This window comes from Strix uralensis, chromosome 5 (genome assembly GCF_047716275.1).
Source record: "Strix uralensis isolate ZFMK-TIS-50842 chromosome 5, bStrUra1, whole genome shotgun sequence".
Classification (NCBI taxonomy): domain Eukaryota; kingdom Metazoa; phylum Chordata; class Aves; order Strigiformes; family Strigidae; genus Strix; species Strix uralensis.
The window spans coordinates 73,593,185-73,612,153 of record NC_133976.1 but is presented as its reverse complement, the minus strand read 5'-3'; the positions used below and the strand labels follow the sequence as shown (position 1 = coordinate 73,612,153).

The window sequence follows — 18,969 nt, the reverse complement described above, 5'->3', positions numbered from 1 at the left end:
AGTCCTTCAACTTGTCTTGCCTCCAACTTAAAGCAAAGAAAAAAGCAGAATGAAATACAGACATTGGACCTCTAAGCAGTCAACAGAGTCCAATATGGAATCTGTATGTGAAGATGGAGCCACAGGCGTTTCTGCAGCAGATAAATTTAGATGATGATTAAAATAGAGCCTATTCCTTCAGGTTAGTGAAAGGCTCGGTACAGCAAACACGCCAGTAACCAGGCTGATTTTTGTCATATTTTAGTAATCCAAACAGTATTAAAAATGCACCCTGTTGTGTTGAACAAATGTGAACTTTATATTTTTCTTTACAGCTCCTTGGCACAGAAGGACAGTCCTGATCTTTTGAAGCTGTTTTGAAAAGCCTTACCTGATCTCTGGTAGAACTTAACCCGTTTTTAACACTGGTGCAATACTGCCCAGTGTTGAAACATGCACAGTTACCATTACACGAGGCTACAGACACGTAAGAAAGATGGATTTCAAACATTCTTTCTTCAAATTGCTGGAAGACATTAGAAATTGCTCAGTTTATGTGAGCACTTCAACTATTTTCAGAGGTAGTTCAAGGAGACCATTAGCTGAAAGCCATTTTCAGAAGTTTTTCCATTTCCCATCACAGAGGCCCTAAAACGATCCACCTAGAAGTCTAAGCAACCTTGACAGTTACCCAGGTCTCCGAGCTATTTACAGCCATGCTCCTATCACTCCTGCACGGATGCCTAGACAGGCCGCTCCCAAATTTTGGTCCTCAAGGCCATCAGAGCATCTCAAGGCCAAGCTGCAGATGGCCGCAGCCTGTGCTCCAGAAGCCAGGGGCGAGGCAGGCCCGGCTGCGCCCTTGCCGCCCTGAGCAGCAGCATGAGCCCCCGTCCCGCCGCAGGGGGTCGGGCGGCCCCGGGGGGAGCTCAAGGGCCTGTTTACCAGCCGGGCCATGGCGGCCCTTGGCACACCCCGACGCCGAGGCAGCCCGGCGGCAGACGCCAGGGGCTCCCGGGGAGCGGGTGAGCAGGGAGGCCTGAGGGGAGGCGGCTGGCGGGACGGCGGTGCGGGGCCGAGCTGCAGTGCCGCTGCCTTCAGGGAGCGCCCCGCCGCCCCGCCCAGGCGGCGACAAGTCACCCGAGGGTGACAGCGCCGCGCCCAGCCACGGCTTCCCCGCACTGACAGGGCGGGAAAGGGGGGCGACGTCCGCCGGCGGCGCTCGGGGGGGAGCTCGGGCGCCCCCGACGGGCGGGGCGCAGCGCTGGGGCTGCGCGCCCCAGGCGGCAGCGGCCCCGGCCCCCGGAGGCGGAGCGGCGGGGGCGGGCGGGGGCCGGCGGGGCGCCGCCGCGGCGCGGCAACGGTTAACGGCGGGGCGCAGCGAATGGGCCGCGCTGTTTCCAGGGCGACGGCTCGGAGTGTTCCGGATCGTACCATTGCGCAAGCGGCGCGGGGGGGGGGGAGGGGGGGATGCGAGCGGCGCCGCCGCCGCCAGGCCCGGCCCAGCGCCGCCTCCTCCCTCCCTCCTCCCCCCCCCCCCCCGCCTCCTCCCCCTCCCGCCCGGCCGGAGCGCGGCGCCGGGGCCCAGCAGCGAGCGGCGCGCGGCGGAGCAGAGCAGGCGGCCGGCGGCGGCCGGGCCCGGAGCGGCGGAGTCGGTACCGGCGGCGGGGCGGGCCGGGCCGGGCCGGGCCGGCGCGACCGTCTGCCCTCGCTGCCTTCTCGCCGCCGCCGCGGGATGCGGGCGGCCCGGGGCCGCGGTCTGTGAGCGGCAGCAGCGCGGAGACAAAGGGAGGCGGCGGGGCTCGGCAAGCCGGCACCAGGAACGGGGCGCGGGGGCCGCCGCCGCCGCCGGGGCGCACCCGCCGGCCCGCCGGGAGGCGGCACGATGCGGCACGGGGCGGCGCGGCCGCAGCAGCGCGGCGGCAGCAGCGGCGCGGCCCGCCCGGCGCGGCGGTAGAGGCGGCGGCGGCGGCCGCAGGGCGCGGGGCCGGGCTGGGCCGGCGGTCGCGCAGCAGCGTCTCCCGCGGGCCGGGCCGCGCCGCCCGGGCCGGCGATGTGAGGGCGGCGGCGGCGAGGAGGAGCGGAGCGCGGCGCGGCGCGGCACGGCGCGGAGCGGAGCGGAAGGCGGGCGGGCCCCGAGCGGAAGCGGGCCGGGCCCGGCGGCGAGGAGGAGCGCGGCGCCGGCGGGGGCGGCCGGGCGCGGGCGTGCGATGGAAACGCACATCTCGTGCCTGTTCCCCGAGCTGCTGGCCATGATCTTCGGGTACCTGGAGGTGCGGGACAAGGGCCGGGCGGCGCAGGTGTGCACGGCCTGGCGGGACGCCGCCTACCACCGCTCGGTCTGGCGGGGCGTGGAGGCCAAGCTGCACCTGCGCCGCGCCAACCCCTCGCTCTTCCCCAGCCTGGCGGCGCGGGGCATCCGGCGGGTGCAGATCCTGTCGCTGCGGCGCAGCCTGAGCTACGTGATCCAGGGCATGGCGGACATCGAGAGCCTCAACCTCAGCGGCTGCTACAACCTCACCGACAACGGGCTGGGCCACGCCTTCGTGGCGGAGATCAGCTCCCTGCGCTCGCTCAACCTGAGCCTCTGCAAGCAGATCACGGACAGCAGCCTGGGCCGCATCGCCCAGTACCTCAAGGGCCTGGAGGTGCTGGAGCTGGGGGGCTGCAGCAACATCACCAACACTGGCCTCCTCCTCATCGCCTGGGGCCTGCAGCGCCTCAAGAGCCTCAACCTGCGCTCCTGCCGGCACCTCTCCGACGTGGGCATCGGGCACCTGGCGGGCATGACGCGCAGCGCGGCCGAGGGCTGCCTGGGCCTGGAGCAGCTCACGCTGCAGGACTGCCAGAAGCTCAGCGACCTCTCGCTCAAGCACCTGGCCCGCGGGCTGGGCCGCCTCCGCCAGCTCAACCTCAGCTTCTGCGGGGGCATCTCGGACGCGGGGCTGCTGCACCTGTCGCACATGAGCAGCCTGCGCAGCCTCAACCTGCGCTCCTGCGACAACATCAGCGACACGGGCATCATGCATCTGGCCATGGGCAGCCTGCGCCTGTCTGGCCTCGACGTCTCCTTCTGCGACAAGGTGGGGGACCAGAGCCTAGCCTATATCGCACAGGGCCTGGATGGGCTGCGCTCCCTCTCCCTCTGCTCCTGCCACATTAGCGACGAGGGCATCAACCGCATGGTGCGACAGATGCACGGGCTCCGCACCCTCAACATCGGCCAGTGCGTCCGCATCACCGACAAGGGCCTGGAGCTCATTGCCGAACACCTCAGCCAGCTCACAGGCATTGATCTCTACGGCTGCACCCGCATTACCAAGCGGGGCTTGGAGCGCATCACCCAGCTGCCCTGCCTCAAGGTGCTCAACCTGGGACTTTGGGAAATGACTGAGAGCGAGAAGGTCAGGTGAGAGGAGGGGGGCGCCCCGAGACCTCCATCTCCTCTGGAGGGACTCACTCACTAACTGACTGACTGACTGCTGCAATGGAGGAGAGAAAGAGAGAGAGGGGCACGCACAGAGCCATGCTACCCACACACCCTGGCACTGGAGGGAGGAACGTAGAGAAAGAGAGTATATCCTTGACCTTTCTGTGCTGCCTACCTGCCCTTGCTCTGGAGGAGGAGGAGGAAGCGGAGGCAGGAGGAAAGAGAGAAAGCACCTATCCTTCTTCCAGGTCATGCCTCCAGCTCCACACTGGGGAGACAGAGCTCCCCCTTCCCCCACAGCATCCTTCCCTGTGGAAGAGGTAGAAGCCCACACTCTTATGCACTGGGGCTAGAGACACCCCTCTTTATCCCCACTCCCTGAATCCATCCCCTCGTGCACTAAGGATGGATAAAGAAAGACCCTTGTTATGCCATGTATTCAGAATAGATTATTTTTGGTTTATATAAAGGAGAGTGGGCATGGAGATGGGAACAAACAATAACAACAGCAGAAAAGGCTTCCTAGCTACACTTATGTACCCGGCCACCCAGTCATCCTGTGCCGGGCACAGATGCAGCTTTTGCTAGAATAACCATTCCACCTCTGCGCTTGCCCCTCCCCTGTCAACTGGGAATTGTGACAGAAATACTGCTCCCTAGGTACATTGATGACTTTTTTTTTTTTTTTTTTTAAAAATCTGTTTTCAATCTCCAGTTTTGTGTTATTCTCTGCTGTGGGTGGATACAACCTCCCACTATTCCAGTTCTCCACTGCACTGAGACTAGGGATAGCTAAGGCCTCTCCTTTTGTCAGTATGTTTCCGTGTCATCCTGCACTATGGTTAATGGAAAAGCCTAGGCACTCCATTCTCTCCCCCCATCTCTACTGGAGGTGAAGATACCATTTCCGCCTTTTCCTGTCTGTGGGGACTGGACACGGACCCCAGTCTCTTAAGCCTTCCTGTGCACTGGGGGACACTGAGAGTTACCAAGACTCAGTCTGCCCTTTCATCATTCTCTCTTTTTCTCCCCTCCTTCTTCTTGGCAACAGGGATAGACATATCCAGCTACATATCCATTCCTCTTTGGGTCAGGGGTGAGCAGGTAGAAGGGATGGCTATCTCCCCTCTACCCAGGGGACTTGAAGAAGAATCTCCAGCTTCATTTCTGCTTCATTTGAGATACTGTGATCTGTTTTTATTTTGAAATGCATAGAAAAAATTACTGCTACAAAAACAGCCTCTTACTCTCCCATCTATCCCCTTGCTTACGTCCTGTAACTGATCCCAGTTTTTCTCACTCATTCTCCTCTTTACAGTATTCATTTTCTCACATGGTTTTATTTTTAAAGACATTCGAAGTTGCTGTTCTTGTGGATTTTTAAGTACATTTTTTTTCTGCTGAATATATTCTATATATATAAATATATATATGATGTCTGGCTACCTCGTTTTAATTTGTTACTTTTTTTTTTTTTTTTCCTCCTCAAAAGCCCTGGAATTCTTACAGGAAAGAGATTTTGAGACTGAAAAAACATTTTTGTGCCTAGACTGGAATAATGTCCCTTGGGTTTGTTCTTCTTTTCCCTCGCTCCTGCCCCCCCCACCCCCCTTTTTTTTTTTAAATTTTTGTTTTTAAGCTTACCCTACTGTGTTTCACCTTCACATTCTGGTTGTGCCTCTCCCTCCCTGTTCACTGGGGACCCAAACCGTGCTTCTGCATTTTGACTCTTCTAGCACAAACATGTAACGTGAGAATCCACGCTGAGGATTGGGCTACTGTTAACAGAAATGTGTAAAATGCAAGTTCGTTTTAAAAAAATTTATATATATAGATATATGCAAATGCTTTCACCTCCCCTCCCAAATCACCTACAAAAGGTCACTATGCCAGGCTTCCTGTTTGTAGGTGGAGAGGAGCAGAGCTGGCCTGCAGGCCCCAAGGCTGCAAATGTGAAGGGGAGGAGACTGAAGTTCATCTGTCTTATCTCTGTTCTGTCAATAAAATGGAGCTGGGTCTTTAGATTTTTTTTTTTTAATTATTATTTCAAAGAGGAAGAGTAAGTTTGGGTTTTGTTTTGTGTTTTTTTTTTTAAAAAAAGAAAAATATCTTGGCTTTTTTTTTGCTCATCTGTTCAAAATCTCAAATCCTCCACAGTAACAGGCCAGACCACGGAGTTAACGCAAACCCAGAGACCCCTATGGATTAATTGTACTGTTTGTGAATTTGTATAAAAAAATAACAAAGATCCTCTTAAAACATTTTATATTCTTACAGTAAAAGGTTAAACATATTTATATAATAAAAGAGGAAATATGAAGTATGTTTTTGAAAAAAAAAAAAAAAAGCCGTATCTGTGTTGTTTGTGCTTTTTAAAGACATGTATGTATCTGTTGATCTATCTGTTGGCTTTGCTAAGTATGCCGGGGGTTTGGGGCTGCTCATTCTTGTTCCAGAGAGTGACGGAGGAGGAGAAGGAACGAAGAGAGCCTGGTGCCTCCTGTGCAGGACGTTGAGTAACATCATCATGAAGGGTTTGTAAGGAAGGGGTTTGGTAGGACCAGCCTTGTCCGCGAGGGCGCTCACAGCATCCGTGGGGAGAAACCGAGTTCAGCTGCCCATCGCTGTGAGGAGTCGGTGCAGTTTGAGGTCAGACAAACTGAAAGTGCTGAAACTCACTAGCAAGTGAATCGAGTACTCTGTGGTAGAGGAAGACATCTGGGAGGGGACACGGAAGGGCTGTGTTTCTGAATTTTTTAAAGCTCCAGGTAGATGGCAGAGGTTTTTTTTCAATTTAAATTGAGGCCCACCCTGGGTGGAAAACCCATCCCAGCAGTGACAACCACCAAAAACCGTGCCTTCGCCAGTGCATGAGGACCTGGGAAATCCTAAATGTCTTGGTTGGTTTCCACTGCCCAGACAAACATTAAAGAGGAAGTAAAGTGGGAATGTGTTTAAAAAAAAAAAAAAAGTTCAAATAGTCTAAGGTGTCCTTTGTCCTATACCATAATCTTTCTCCTCAACGTATGACTTTTAACCTGACGGGGTCCTTTTTTAGCCTTCCACGATGTGGGTGTTTTATTGTTGGAGATGGAGCTTAAGCGGTGTTTATAGCGCAGCGACAAAGCCCGTCTCCCCCCAGCCCGGCGGCGGGGCTCGCTCGCCCCGCTGCCCCCTTCCTGCCTCGAAGGAGGGGGAATGCGAAATGGTGGAAGAAGCCGGAGCCATTGTTCAGGAAAGTTAAAAGAGGAGCTGTCCTTGCTTGCTTGCTCAGTCATGCATACTCAATTTGGCCGGGCCCGGGTCCCTATGGAAAGGAGGAGGGCGATTCTTCCCCTCTTTTTAACATTCCTCTCCAGGCCTGGCTGTATTTAAGCTGCTTTCCTCAGCGCCGAGGAGGAGGGAGGGGGATGGTCTGAAGTTCCTGTACATTTGCATTTTAAGCACTTGCAGCGCTGAGCAGGCCACTTTGTTCCCCCCGCGCTGCCCCGCTCCAGCAGCCCGCGCCGGGGGGCTGCTCCAGGTGGGTCGGTGCCCTACCACAGGAGGTCCCCCCACGTCGGGGCCGGCCTGCCCCGCCTGCCGAGCCTCTGCCTCCACAGGTATTTTTGGCTGAGGCTGGCCTAGGCATACTTCTTTGTTGCCAGCTCTAACCACCTCACCCCTTTTATGTCAGTGCTGCATTTCAAAGGGGAAAATAGTGCTCAGCTCGGGACCCTCCTAAAAAGAAACACGATCTCCTCCATGTCCTAAGGACCTGGACTCTCCCAAGGTTTGGATTTTGGGGTGTGTGGTTTTTTTCCCTCCTCCTTTCCTAGACTTCCAAGCTTTCTGCTGGGAGTCCATCACAAAAGCTGCATTGTTCGCTTTAGGGAAAGCCACCACAATTGGATCTAACTGAGCCTGACACTATATCCATCTTCCTCTACTTGGAGGGAGGTGTGGGGTCTGTCCTTCCTGCGTTAAGAAAAAAGTTTACAGTAACTTCTTGACAGAAAAAGAGGATGTATGTATCAACATTATAAACAAAAGGAATTCCAGATCAGGCTCCCATTACTGCTGAAAATGTAAATGTTCCTGGGGTAGCCAGCAGTTCCAGCCAGGGATGGGGAATGATACATCTCTCATAAGGTAGGTTTGTTTCTGCTGCAGCTGAGTGAAAATGGCATCTCCTTATTAAGCCCCATGTTCACATGGATTACAGTGGGACATTTATATCTAAATGTAATGGGTGTGCTCATAAGTTCAGCAATCAGAACTAGAACAGGATTTTTTTTCCTAAAAAAACGCTCCCGAACTTCCTCCCCCCCCTTAAAAAAAAACAAGCCAAAAGCATCGCCCACATGGCCTGGTATGCTTTTTAAGGGCAACCCAAGCCAAAGGAAGCTGCTGAAACCAAAGCCTCCCTGAAGCCCAGTGTTCAGACACCCTGGGCTGTTCCCGGAGATGGACCAAGTGCTCCTCATGCCTTCCTCTCATGCCCCAGCATGACAGCATCTCCTCAGGCACAGACACAGGCCTCCCTGTCCAGCGGGGCCAGGGCTGGGAACGCATGTGTTTACTAGTAAAGAAAAGGGTTTCTTAAAATAAATAATCCATTGCCAACAACCATAGACCAATTACCACATGACTCCTCAGGGTAACAAGGAAACTTAATTTTCACTCTCCAGCCGCACTTGAATATTTGAACATGACTCAGTTGGCAACTGGGGTAGAAAACCATAAAAAAAACCCAAAAAAACAAAACCAAAAAACTATTTGGAAGTGAGCTGGAAGTCTCCTGTCTGTGTCAGCAAGCCTGCAGTGCCCCAGCGGTGGCTTTGGTGCCAGCCTTCACCGCTGAGCCCAGCAAAAGCACTCCCAGCCCATCCAGCCATGCCGGCTGGGGCAGCAGGGTCCCTTGCCTACAGCCGCGCAGGCCAGGGCATGGAGGATGGAGGATGAACCAGCGACGCACTTCATGGACTGGTGGCTCTGGGGAGCAAAGGGGCCATGCTCAAGAGGTGGTGGCAGAAAGTGGAGCAGAGCAGGCGCAATGCGAAGGGGGAATGAAGGGACTGGGAAGCAGAGGAGGTGGCCGGGGACGGAGGAGCAGTGGCAGGGGATGCCGGCTCGCAAGCTGCAGCAAAGTCCTGTGGTGGGTGGGGGGGGTCCCTGCTCTGCTGCAGCAGCTGCTCCCCTGGCCCAAGCCGGTGGCTGGCTCCTCTCCCTGGGAGATGGGGAGGAAAAGGAGGCTCCACCTGGGTCCTACTGCCCTTGGACTGGCGTATAGGAGGTCCGTGCATGACAGATTTATGCCTTCCCGCCCCACACTGCGAGTTCAACTGAATCAGTTTGTCGTGGTGATTCTGGGGTCCTTTGTTTCCCCGATAATAAATAACGGGGTCACGGGGCAGCTGCCACGCAAACCACCTGGGGCCTGTGCTAGGATGAGAGGTGATCTCTGTGCTAGATAGTATAGAACTTACTACTGAACCTATCCTTTGGAGGTCAGAGAAGAGTTAAAATGAGAGCTGGGTGGCGAAGACACCCAAAGTTTTTGAAATCAAAGCTAGAAGTTAGCACAGGCTGCCATTAACAGCTCAAGGGTAGGCGTCCCTCAGCTCTGGCAGCCTCACTACATACATATGCAGGATGCTTCTAGCAAAGTGGACCCTTTTTTGTTTTCTCTCTCTTCCTCCTCTACCTTAAATCCCAGTCTTTTAGCCAGCAGCTCTTTAATAGTGCCTTCTGTGGAGGAAAAAGATAATCGATAAACTCAACTGGGTGGCGTGGGCTGGATGTAAGGACTCCTCAGGACATCAGGGAGGCCCCATGCCAGGGCTGCTGGCTGGGCTGCATGACGCTCCCCGCCGTGGCCAGCTAAGCGAGGCTGTCCTGCTCAATTCCCCAGTCCCAAACTGCATGGAAGAAAGAGCTGGAGAGGGTTCATTGGGCTCCTGTGCCAGAACTTAAGACTCCAGCCACATTTGGCAGGGACGCTAATGCTTCTCCCCCTTCTTTAATTAAATCTACCAAAGGCATTTAGCTCAATGGCAGCCCAACCTGAAATAGCACCATGGAGATTTCAAAAGATCCAAATCCAATCTGTCCTTATGGCAGAAAGATGAACAAAAATGGGATTTTCCTAAAAGATTTCCTAAAATATGTGGCATGTTTTGGAATGTCAAAAGTTTAATACCAGGGCCTGGACACGTGCCCTGAGCAAGTATTTCCACATGAGAGGGTTACTGAGACATAAATCAAACTCATCTTCTGCTATAGAAACTTAGCTGGATCTAGAAATGGGCAACTCCTCCTAGTTATTTTTCTTTCCTTTGAGCCTTGTGTCTCTGAGCAGAGTTTAGTGATTTGACGATGAAGCAATTTCCCTTCCCAGCTTTAAAAAAAAAAAAAAAAAAAAAATTATAGCTGAGGTTCATCTTCTTCCTCCTTCTCCTTCCCCTTGTTCTTCCCCAAAATGTCCCAGCTTTATAACCCCTGGGCAACTTAAGGGGCTTGGCAGGTTGGCACTGAAGGTGTACAGACAGCACCACATGGGCACGCCGATCGCAGCTCTGCAGCCAGTGGCCTCTCTCCTTGTTCAGTGAGCTAAAACACCAAGCACCCAGCAGCAATAAAACCCTGCCATTATCTCCTTTTGTGACAGCCACAGTTGCATGCCCAATGCCCCAGCTTTAGCGTGAACCACACACATCCTTCAGCGCTGTAAATTCCTCCAGCTGCATGTTTGGGAGAAGTCCAGTAAGGGCTTGTGCCACAGGTGAGCTGGTTTCCTCTGCTCCTCCAGCCTCGTGGACGCAATGCCTGCCTCTCGGCTTTGGCAAATCTCTGGCCACTTGGCCAAAGCCCCCACTGCATGCCACCAATCCCTATGTGGGTTGGCCAGAGGCGAAGGGGACAACAAGATCCCTTGGGCTGCTCGTCTGGCAAACACCCGGTAAAACCAGATGGGGACAACAAGGCAAGACAGAAAAATGAATGATGCCTGTGATACTGGCGGGGTTTCCGTGTTGGCGTAGGCTGGGTGAAGCATCCCCATCCCCTACATCCCCACCCCCTACATCCCCCCAGCCACCGGCAGCCCCAGATTTCTCTCCCCATCTCGCAGCACCTCCGGGAACCCGACGGCTTTCTGCTGCCGCCGCCGATCCCGGGCCGGGCTCCCGCCTGCAGACACGGCACCGTTCCGCCAGGCGGCAGCGTTGCCCGCAGAGTGCCGCCGCTCGCCCGGTCACCCATCAACCCGCCGCCCCCCAACCCGGGGAGCCGGGGCCCGTCCGGGAACCAGTGAAACCCCGGCTCCCGGGGAGGGGGGCGGCCGGTTGCCTCATCCCAGGCCGATGATCCCCACCGCCCACATTAATTAATTCAAACTCCACACATTAATGAATTCAAGGGTTGCTGTCCACATCAGGGTACGCCTGTTGCTCGGAGGGGGTCACCAAGCAAGCAGGGTGAGAAATTGGATGGGCGAGAGGGCCCGTTCTGCAAGGCTGGACCACGGCTGTGCAGGCATGAACCAGCATGGGATGGCCGAGGTCGGAGCCAGAAAGGGGTGGTGAACGCTATTGCTGCTTATCATCATCATCATCATCAGTACTTGATGGGTCCTGAGGGTTTGCACCATAAAGGAAAACGAGAAGCCACAGCTGGTGTAGCTGGACCGGTGGGGTGGTCAACTCACCTCATTGTTGTGCAAGACCCACACACCCCATCCTGAACTGTCTGCCCTCTGGAGAACATCCATCCTAGACTCAATACATCATCTCTTGACACCTATAGCTTGACACTAAGAAATTTTTTTTTTTTTTTTTTTTTAAAGCATTCAAGCATGAGAATGGTCACGGAGCAGGACTGAACTTAAATTAATGCTTGGATTATTTTAGTTCAGCTCTGTTGTACAGGGCTTTGCTTCATTGTTGGCACAGTGACTCCATGGGGTACCTCTGTAGTGATTAAGGTATCTGGAGCTGCATGTGCATGTCCTTTTTAGCAGCTAAACTTGAAAAGTTTTTTTATCCACTTCTCACACTGCAGCTACAGATACAGTGATGGTGTCATTTTCAGAAGCAGCTATACCTGATAATATTCTAGAATTAATAATTAGCTTCTGCATGGCTCATTACACACACAGACGTCAGAAAGGGAAGTATCATCGTTAACAGAGAAAGAAAGGTGGAAGCAACTTGACTAAGGTTACATCCCAAATATGTGAGTGGTCAAACAGTGCCTGGCGTCCATCTCTCCTGTCTCCAGTCCCCCTACCTTCTGCCACTTGGAGCAGCAAAACCTGAAATAAGTTTTCCAGTCTGAGGTAGCCCTGGAAAGGGAGGGTCAGAACACAGAAACACTAAGAGCAGAGGACATCTTCCTACTCTACCCACAGCAGGCTCTGCCACCCAGAGCCCCAGAAGCACTGGTGTGGAAGCACGTGGGCTGTGGAAGTGCTCCTGGCAGCAGCAGGAACCGCTCCAACAAGCCATCCCTATCTGTTTAGGCTCCTCAGCCATCACAGCTTTTATTTCAGGCAACAGTGAGTCTCACCAAACAAATGCAGAGCTGACAAAAAGTGCCGCCTTGACAGCCCTGAAGGCCGATATCCCGTCACAACAACAGGTACGGCTCGGATTGCAGCTCTCCCAGCTGCTCTATCTACATCTTCACCAGGACCATCCCTGCAGCGATGCTCGGGGACCACCCATGTGGATCAAAGGCATGGGCAGTACACGGTCCTTAAGGCTGCAAATGCTCTTGCCCCTCATGGTTTTCCTTCCCAAGAGGCACCTGTCCATTAGCAAAAACTAGCCCAGACCACACCAAAGACCAACCAAGCGACAGCAACTTTCAGTTTCCAGACCCAGACCACACGGCGTCAGGACTTGTGCCTGGGCTGCCCGCTCCCTTCCCCTCACCTCTGCTGGTTTCAGATGCAGCGTGCCTGGGGACATCGGGAGGAGACACAGGGGGACATCATCTCCTGCACACACCTGTTGGGGAGTCAGCAAGACAGGGAGGCTGCATGTGAGCGGCTGGGTGTAACTTCCACCCTGTCCCTAGTGCCAAAAACAAGCATGTTAAAGCTAATCTACCCCTGTCTCAGCTCAACTGCTTTTCTGTGACTAAGCCCCTTATAATGGTTTTACTAAAATCCCCTTTTGATGGAAAAAATCCCAGCTGGAAGTTTCGGGCAGCGGCACAATGTGCAAGTCTGCGTGTCCCTTTCCCCAGCTTCACAAAAGCCTCTAATCGAGTGGAAAATTTGCTGGAGGCCAGAGGTTTAGGCCTGCAATTATTTTTTAAGGGATTATCAGGAGAGAATGGGGGTACTTACGACCCTCCCTCCCTTTGTGTTTTGCTCTGTGCCGCTTTCAGACAGACTCAGCCAGAAACCTAAACCACCGCAGCTGGATCCAGAGAAACCAGGGCTCAGCTGGGCGGCATGCCTCCTCTCTGTCCTACGGGACAAACCCCAGCCTCCAGGTTAGACGAGTCCCACTCCAGCACCACGCAACGAACAGGAATATTTTTCCACAGAAGCAACAGTAGAAGTTCTTCTTAAAGAAAACCTTGAGAAAAAGCAACGTATTCCAGTTCCATGAGCCTTGCCGAACTCAAAAAACCAAGGAGCAGGCAGGGCTGTGGTCCACTGGACAGGCTGGGCTTTGGCTCTGCAAAGCCATTATGCAGGTGGTCTTGCACAAGTTACTTGCAGCAAGCTCCAAAAAAGACTTGGCACCAAAGATGCGTGCTCTGCAACACCCAGGTTTTAAGGGCCTTGCTCCAAGGGTGGATCCTGGGGTTAGGGTCCTCGGTGCTTTCGCAGCCTCTGAGAAGAGTCAGACACCACTGAGGCTCCAAAACAACAACTTGCCGGGCATGGAGCCACTTACTGTCAGCACGCTTAGCGTGGGCTGGCCAGAGGAGAAATGCCGCTGGCTCGCCTGCCTGAGAAGCTCCATACCTTGCTCAGAGCTACTAGGTACTGCTCTACGCTCACACATGACCCAAAACTAGGTGCTTCTCCTCTACAGTCAAATTGCCACGCTCCTGCTTGTGTACAAGCAAGCCAGCCATACCCAGAGGAAGCAGCAGTGTGCCCTGCTTTTAAACAGTAGCCTAAGGAAGTGGGAGACCTGCTTTAATTCCTCCCTCTGTTCATGACACTTCAAACCTACTCCTCCTGGAGAAGGCACTAACCATCGGCCCTCAGGTGAGGGCCAGGAGAAAGGGCCACTCTTCAGTATTCCCATGTAAGCCGTGCTATGGTGAGGATGATTATTCCGGTCTCGGTCCAAGAAACAGCACATTAAGGAAGCAATGGCTGCAGACCACAAGCGTTTACTCTTGGGGCCAGTCTCTCCTTCTGAAACCTCTTGGTGTGTTGCATAAAGCAGCTGTTGGATAAAATGGAGAAGCAGGTTTTGATCCCTGGGCCTTCCAACCATTCGGCTGCTATATAAGGTGTGTCAAAATAAAGTGGCAGCTGTCAATGGGTTTTTGATCTTACTGTGTCCGTATGTGCTAGGTGTGCTCTGAACGTGCCTGGGGAGGCTGAGGGGCCAGGGTGCTTTCTTTCTGGATCGTGATCAGACTCAAGCAGTTTTGGGCAGGCACATAAGTACAACGCTCAACACCCAAGGGGGTGTTAAAATAAGAATAGTTTAAAAAACCCAGACAAACAGAGAGAAAAAGGCAAATGAGGCATTTGTGGAATTTAGATGCCTCCAGGAGCTAGGTGGTGCCTAAGCCAGGGATTTTGATTTTGCAATTTTGAATACTGCCTAAATGTAATTTGTTTTGTTTTGTTTTTTTTTCTTGGATCAGGTCTTTTGCCCCTCTCTACCTCATTCTCTCCATCCACACAGACACTGTTTTTGCAGAGTTTTAAGACAGTAAGATAAAAAGACAAATGGCCTAGCCTGCTCAAAACTGCTCATTAAGGCTGATGTGCTTTAAGATACTCTGTACATATCTAACTTCTGGAAGATGGATGAGTCTGCTCTGCAAGACAGCTTGAGAGCTTCAGTATCCAAAAATAAGGGATGCAGAATCACCAGTAACTAGTAGTGGAGGATGTGACCTGTATGATTCACTAGCGGCATTAGAAATGTATGGTCAGGTGAAGAGTCAGCTCCAGCTCCATCTTCTCACCCTAATAAACTGAGGGCCGGGCATAAGGCCACAGGAGAGCCATCCTCTCCTACTTCCAAGGACACGGATCTTTCCCCCACCCTGCTGTTCCTGAGTGCTGTCGGCAAGCCTCGCTCTTGGAGTCCAGAGTCCTTCTGTTTATACATAGCCTGCTATCCACAGATAACCTTCAAAAGCCCTACTTAACAGTATCACTGAAACACCGGGGACTTCCAGAGATCACTGTCCAAATTCTGCACGGAGGCAGGATCAAGTATACTTCGATCATTCCTGACAAGGGTTTATCTTAGCCATTCCTAAAACTCTCCTTAAAGACATAGCATGCAGCCCCCTTGCCCAACCACTTCCAGTTTACTTCTAACAATTTTTCTCCCTATCCACCTTAAATATTTTATTTTTTCTTCCAGATTAAGCTGTGTTTTTAATGCTCTCCACAACTGGCAACAGAAAAGAATTGAGGATTTTTCTGTTTAGGGCAACCTCTTATGGTGTGGTCCACAACTCCTTTCCCTTGGTCCTCACGCTCAGCTCCTTGCAGATGCACCTTGGATGCACCATGCTTCAACTCCATCTCTGTGCAGGGTTTGCCTTGTGAAGAGTCCAATTATCATGCTGCATTATACAGGTGGATTTCTAGATGTATGATAAACATGTCTGGAAACTATTATGATCCTTCCAAATGTCTGTGGTCTGCAAGACTTGAATTCAGAATCCCAGCAATGTGAAGCGATTTGTTCACTGGGATGTTATAAAGATTTTGTATTTTACAATATTATTATAATATATACCATAAAGATATTATAAAGATACAACTTGCCACTTGTAAATTGTTAAGGCTTCCTAAGACATGCAGCTAACTTGGTATTCGCCGTCTGTCCCAGCACTCCCACTACTTTCTTCTATAGATACCTGCCAGCCCCACTTCTTTATCCTCCTTATGGGTGTTCTCTCATACCCCTTGATCTAACAGCTGTGTTCCCTACAGGAGTCAACAGAGACTGTATTTCTGTCCCCTACCAGGGACCACTGATGGAGACATGAGGGATGTGCTCAGTTCAGTAAGACTGAAGATAACTAGCATTTCACATGCAGCTGCACAAAGTAGAAGGATCTTATTTTTCTAGCGCAGCTTTATGATGCAAGTGAAAAGAGGGGACTGACAACTGGACCACTCCTGTTCAAGAAGCACTGCACCAAAACTATCCTCACATGAACATTACAGACCTTTGAACCTCATGGGCTCTTGTCAATTCCATCACCGCTATAGGATGTCCCACAATTGTAAACAGAGCAAAATAAATCCCTTTCCAGCTCTCAGCAGAGCAGTCACGCTGTCACTGTACTCAGAGAATATATGGTGCACAGGTAGGTGCTTGCTTCCTGCTTGCACTATTACTACTATTTTCAAGACACATTTTTAAGCTCATCACCGAACAGAAGTGCCAAGCTACAATACAGTACAGAAATAAAGTTGCTCATCCAGGAAATTACAACTCCGTGTCTTACACTGTGTATTGCCCTCGTGTGTAGCTGTGCAATGCAGTGGGCATCAGCAGCAGTGGAGTGAGGCAAGTGAAGAGGCTTATGGCTTGAATTTTTAAAAGTCTAGGCACTCAGACCTCCCAGAGTGCCATGGGAGCTTCTGGCAACTTGTAGCTCTCAGGCAAAACGATGGAGTGGATTCTGTTCTGAGCTCACTGCATGACTGCAGGCAAGTCCTGCCACCCCTCTGCATCTCAGATGTTTCATGCTTAAAGTGAGAGTAGTATGTACCTATGAGAATAGAAAAGCTTTTTTTTTTTTGGAAGTTCAAAAAAATACTTGAGACCTCTGCATGGAAGTCATCAGAGAAGTCTCAGACATAATCACCAATATTCCTGTGCCCAGGGCACAGGACAGGAAATTTGTCAGAGCCTCCCAACAACACTTGAGTAGGTCCCAGTGCATGTTCATGTCTGCCCCCTCCATATTATTTCCCTGAAGAATGGGTCTTGTAGACAGAAGGGTTTCAAAACACAGCTTGAGTGCAGTAACTGCAGACATATTTTGTCAGACGGGGGCTCAGTGTTGAAAGAACCGTCTATATATTCAGCTGCATATTGTTACAAACATTTAAAGAAGCTGCTGCATCCAAAAAGGAAGTTATTATTATTATGAAAGCTGGGGGGTTTCCAGGGTTGCTGGTGTGCCAGCAAACAATCCAGAGCCAGGATAGATAATCACAGTAGAAACGATAGGAAAATCTACAAGCGCCTGCGGACCACCTACGCAACATCTGCACATGTCTCATAAACCAGGTGTTGCTCCCTGGAGCACATAATCTGGGCATGCATTCAGTGTGCCGCTCCTACCACCTCCTGGCTCCCACCAGAACAATGTCACGCACTGCCTACAGCTACGTGCAAAGCGAGTAGTGCCAACCCCAGTTCAGAGAAGTCTGTCATTTACCCAAGGATGTGTTGTGTCAGTACAAAACTAGCCCACAGCTGGGAATTGGCAGCAACATATTTGAGGTATCACACTCACAGAGGAGGAACAGAAAAACTGCTTTGCCCACAACTGCCCAAAAGCAACTGCAGCAGTTTAAGTCAAAGACTTAAAGGGAGGCACACCGAGAAGTCAGGGGTCAGGCTCCAAGAGACACACAGATTCACGCTCCAGAAAACAGGCTACAAAGCACTAAATGCAAAGAAGAGTTTATCCCAGCAGCAAGCTTCACACTGTGTACAGACATGCTTCCTTTACAGACGTGAATCCATCTGAGTACACCCAGCATCTAGTGCAGCTTTGGTTGCTTAGTCCATGGATTCTACCACACTTCAAGGATGGGAGCATCTCTCCTTCATGCACTAGCTGTTCTCAAGAGCTAAGGCTGAAATCCTGGCAATAGTTTCCCCCCTCTCTTCAAAAACAAAAGAAAAAACCCAAAACAACAAAGAAAAACCAAAAAAACAATACCTGGTCAGGAGCTTGCTATACCACAGAATGAAAAAGTGCTTACTTTTCTTCAGGAAGAGATTATATTTCTTAAATCAGGTTGAAGGTGGTCGTGGAATGGGGTTCAGCACATGGATGCAGTTCTGGAGGATTTTTATTTTAATAAATATGCATAACTCCAGGGGGAAAACCTCTGTCAATACAAATCCTATGGAAAATATTGCCCCTGTAGACAGAAGAGAGACCAGTTCTGTTTGTGTATTCAGGCACTGTATATATGAAGATATTTTAGAGGCCTCTATACTTAGCCATTGTGGTTTCAATCTTTCCCAGGCCAGAGGTAGCTGTGTAAGCATATAGTCAGCATTGGCTAAACAAGTACTTTTTAAATCATACTATTATTACCAAGTTAGTTAAAGAAGGCTTTTTCTTCTTTTTTTTTTCTTTTTTTTTTTTTTTGGGGGGGGGGCAGAAAGATCTGTAATTCAAGACAAAATCATTAAAAAAACCCACCAAACAAAAAACCACCACACTTCTACCCTTCTAGCCCTTAGAGACGTGGTTTTTTTCAGTATCTCTTCATATTTAACTGCAGCCAGACCACTTCAGGTCATGATTTCATCTGATCTCAGCAGGACAGCAGTGCTGGGTCTCACTGATACTCCCGGGGAAACCAGGGTCCCCCAGGAAGCGATGCGGGTGACTCAGGCAGCGGAGCTCCTTCCTCTGAGTCAACACTGACCCAGTGTTTCAGCATCATGCTGGAGGGTGCTGACCTGCTCTGCGTGTTGTCTTTCAGATGAAATAAATGGGTGCCCGACCACACTTGTGGTTATTAAGGACAACATGTCGCTTGACACAAACATTGGCATTTGGCTACGTGACCGTTCCCTACGTGCGTAATTACATTTCTGCCTCCCTCCGCTTTCTGTCCTGAATTGTTTCAATAGCTGCTGTGTTTCAGCCAGCCCTAAATGCACTTCGATGGTTGGAGGAACAGTTCCAGCAGAGCCCAAAACTAAGAACCTGGAGCTATTGCTGACTCCACCTTTGGTTGGCTGTATAACCTAAGCATGTCTCTTCAACCTTGCCCTCTCGCTTGCTTTCTCCATGTACAAAAGGGGGATCGTGAGAAGAATCCCTTCTGTAAAATTCATTGAGAGCTACCAATGGAAAACCCCATGTAAGAGAGCACTATGAAGATTTATTATGTGAGATGGCACTATTAATTAGGTATGCTGATTAAACATGCTAGGATTTTTTCAGTAGAAAAGGTGTTAGGGAAAATAAGAGAGCTATATAAAGACAGCAGTGAAGTCTTCTGCATTTGATATAAGCATGACCTATAATCTTGCTTTAAACCTAGAGTGCCTTGGATTACAGACCAGACAGGCACTTCCCACTTTGATGCAGAGGAGTTCAGTGATGCCTCCTCTACAGTAAGTGCTGTAAAGGTGCAGAGCATTAGC

The 18,969-nt window shown here is 51.4% G+C and overlaps 2 protein-coding genes across 2 annotated transcripts in view; one reads left to right on the top strand and one right to left on the bottom strand.

Moving 5' to 3' along the window:
• The window catches only part of WNT5B (Wnt family member 5B), a 75,762-nt gene that overhangs the window by 36,216 nt on the left and 20,577 nt on the right, over positions 1-18,969 (bottom strand). The window lies entirely within an intron of this gene.
• FBXL14 (F-box and leucine rich repeat protein 14) lies at positions 2,105-5,428 on the top strand. The gene has a single exon (XM_074871673.1). It carries the CDS (start codon positions 2,190-2,192, stop codon positions 3,390-3,392), a length of 1,203 nt encoding a protein of 400 aa, XP_074727774.1. The 5' UTR covers positions 2,105-2,189; the 3' UTR covers positions 3,393-5,428.

What these genes read in the sequence shown, in the direction of transcription:
- FBXL14 (XM_074871673.1), top strand. Translation starts at nt 2,190, where the DNA reads ATGGAAACGCACATCTCGTGCCTGTTCCCCGAGCTGCTGGCCATGATC.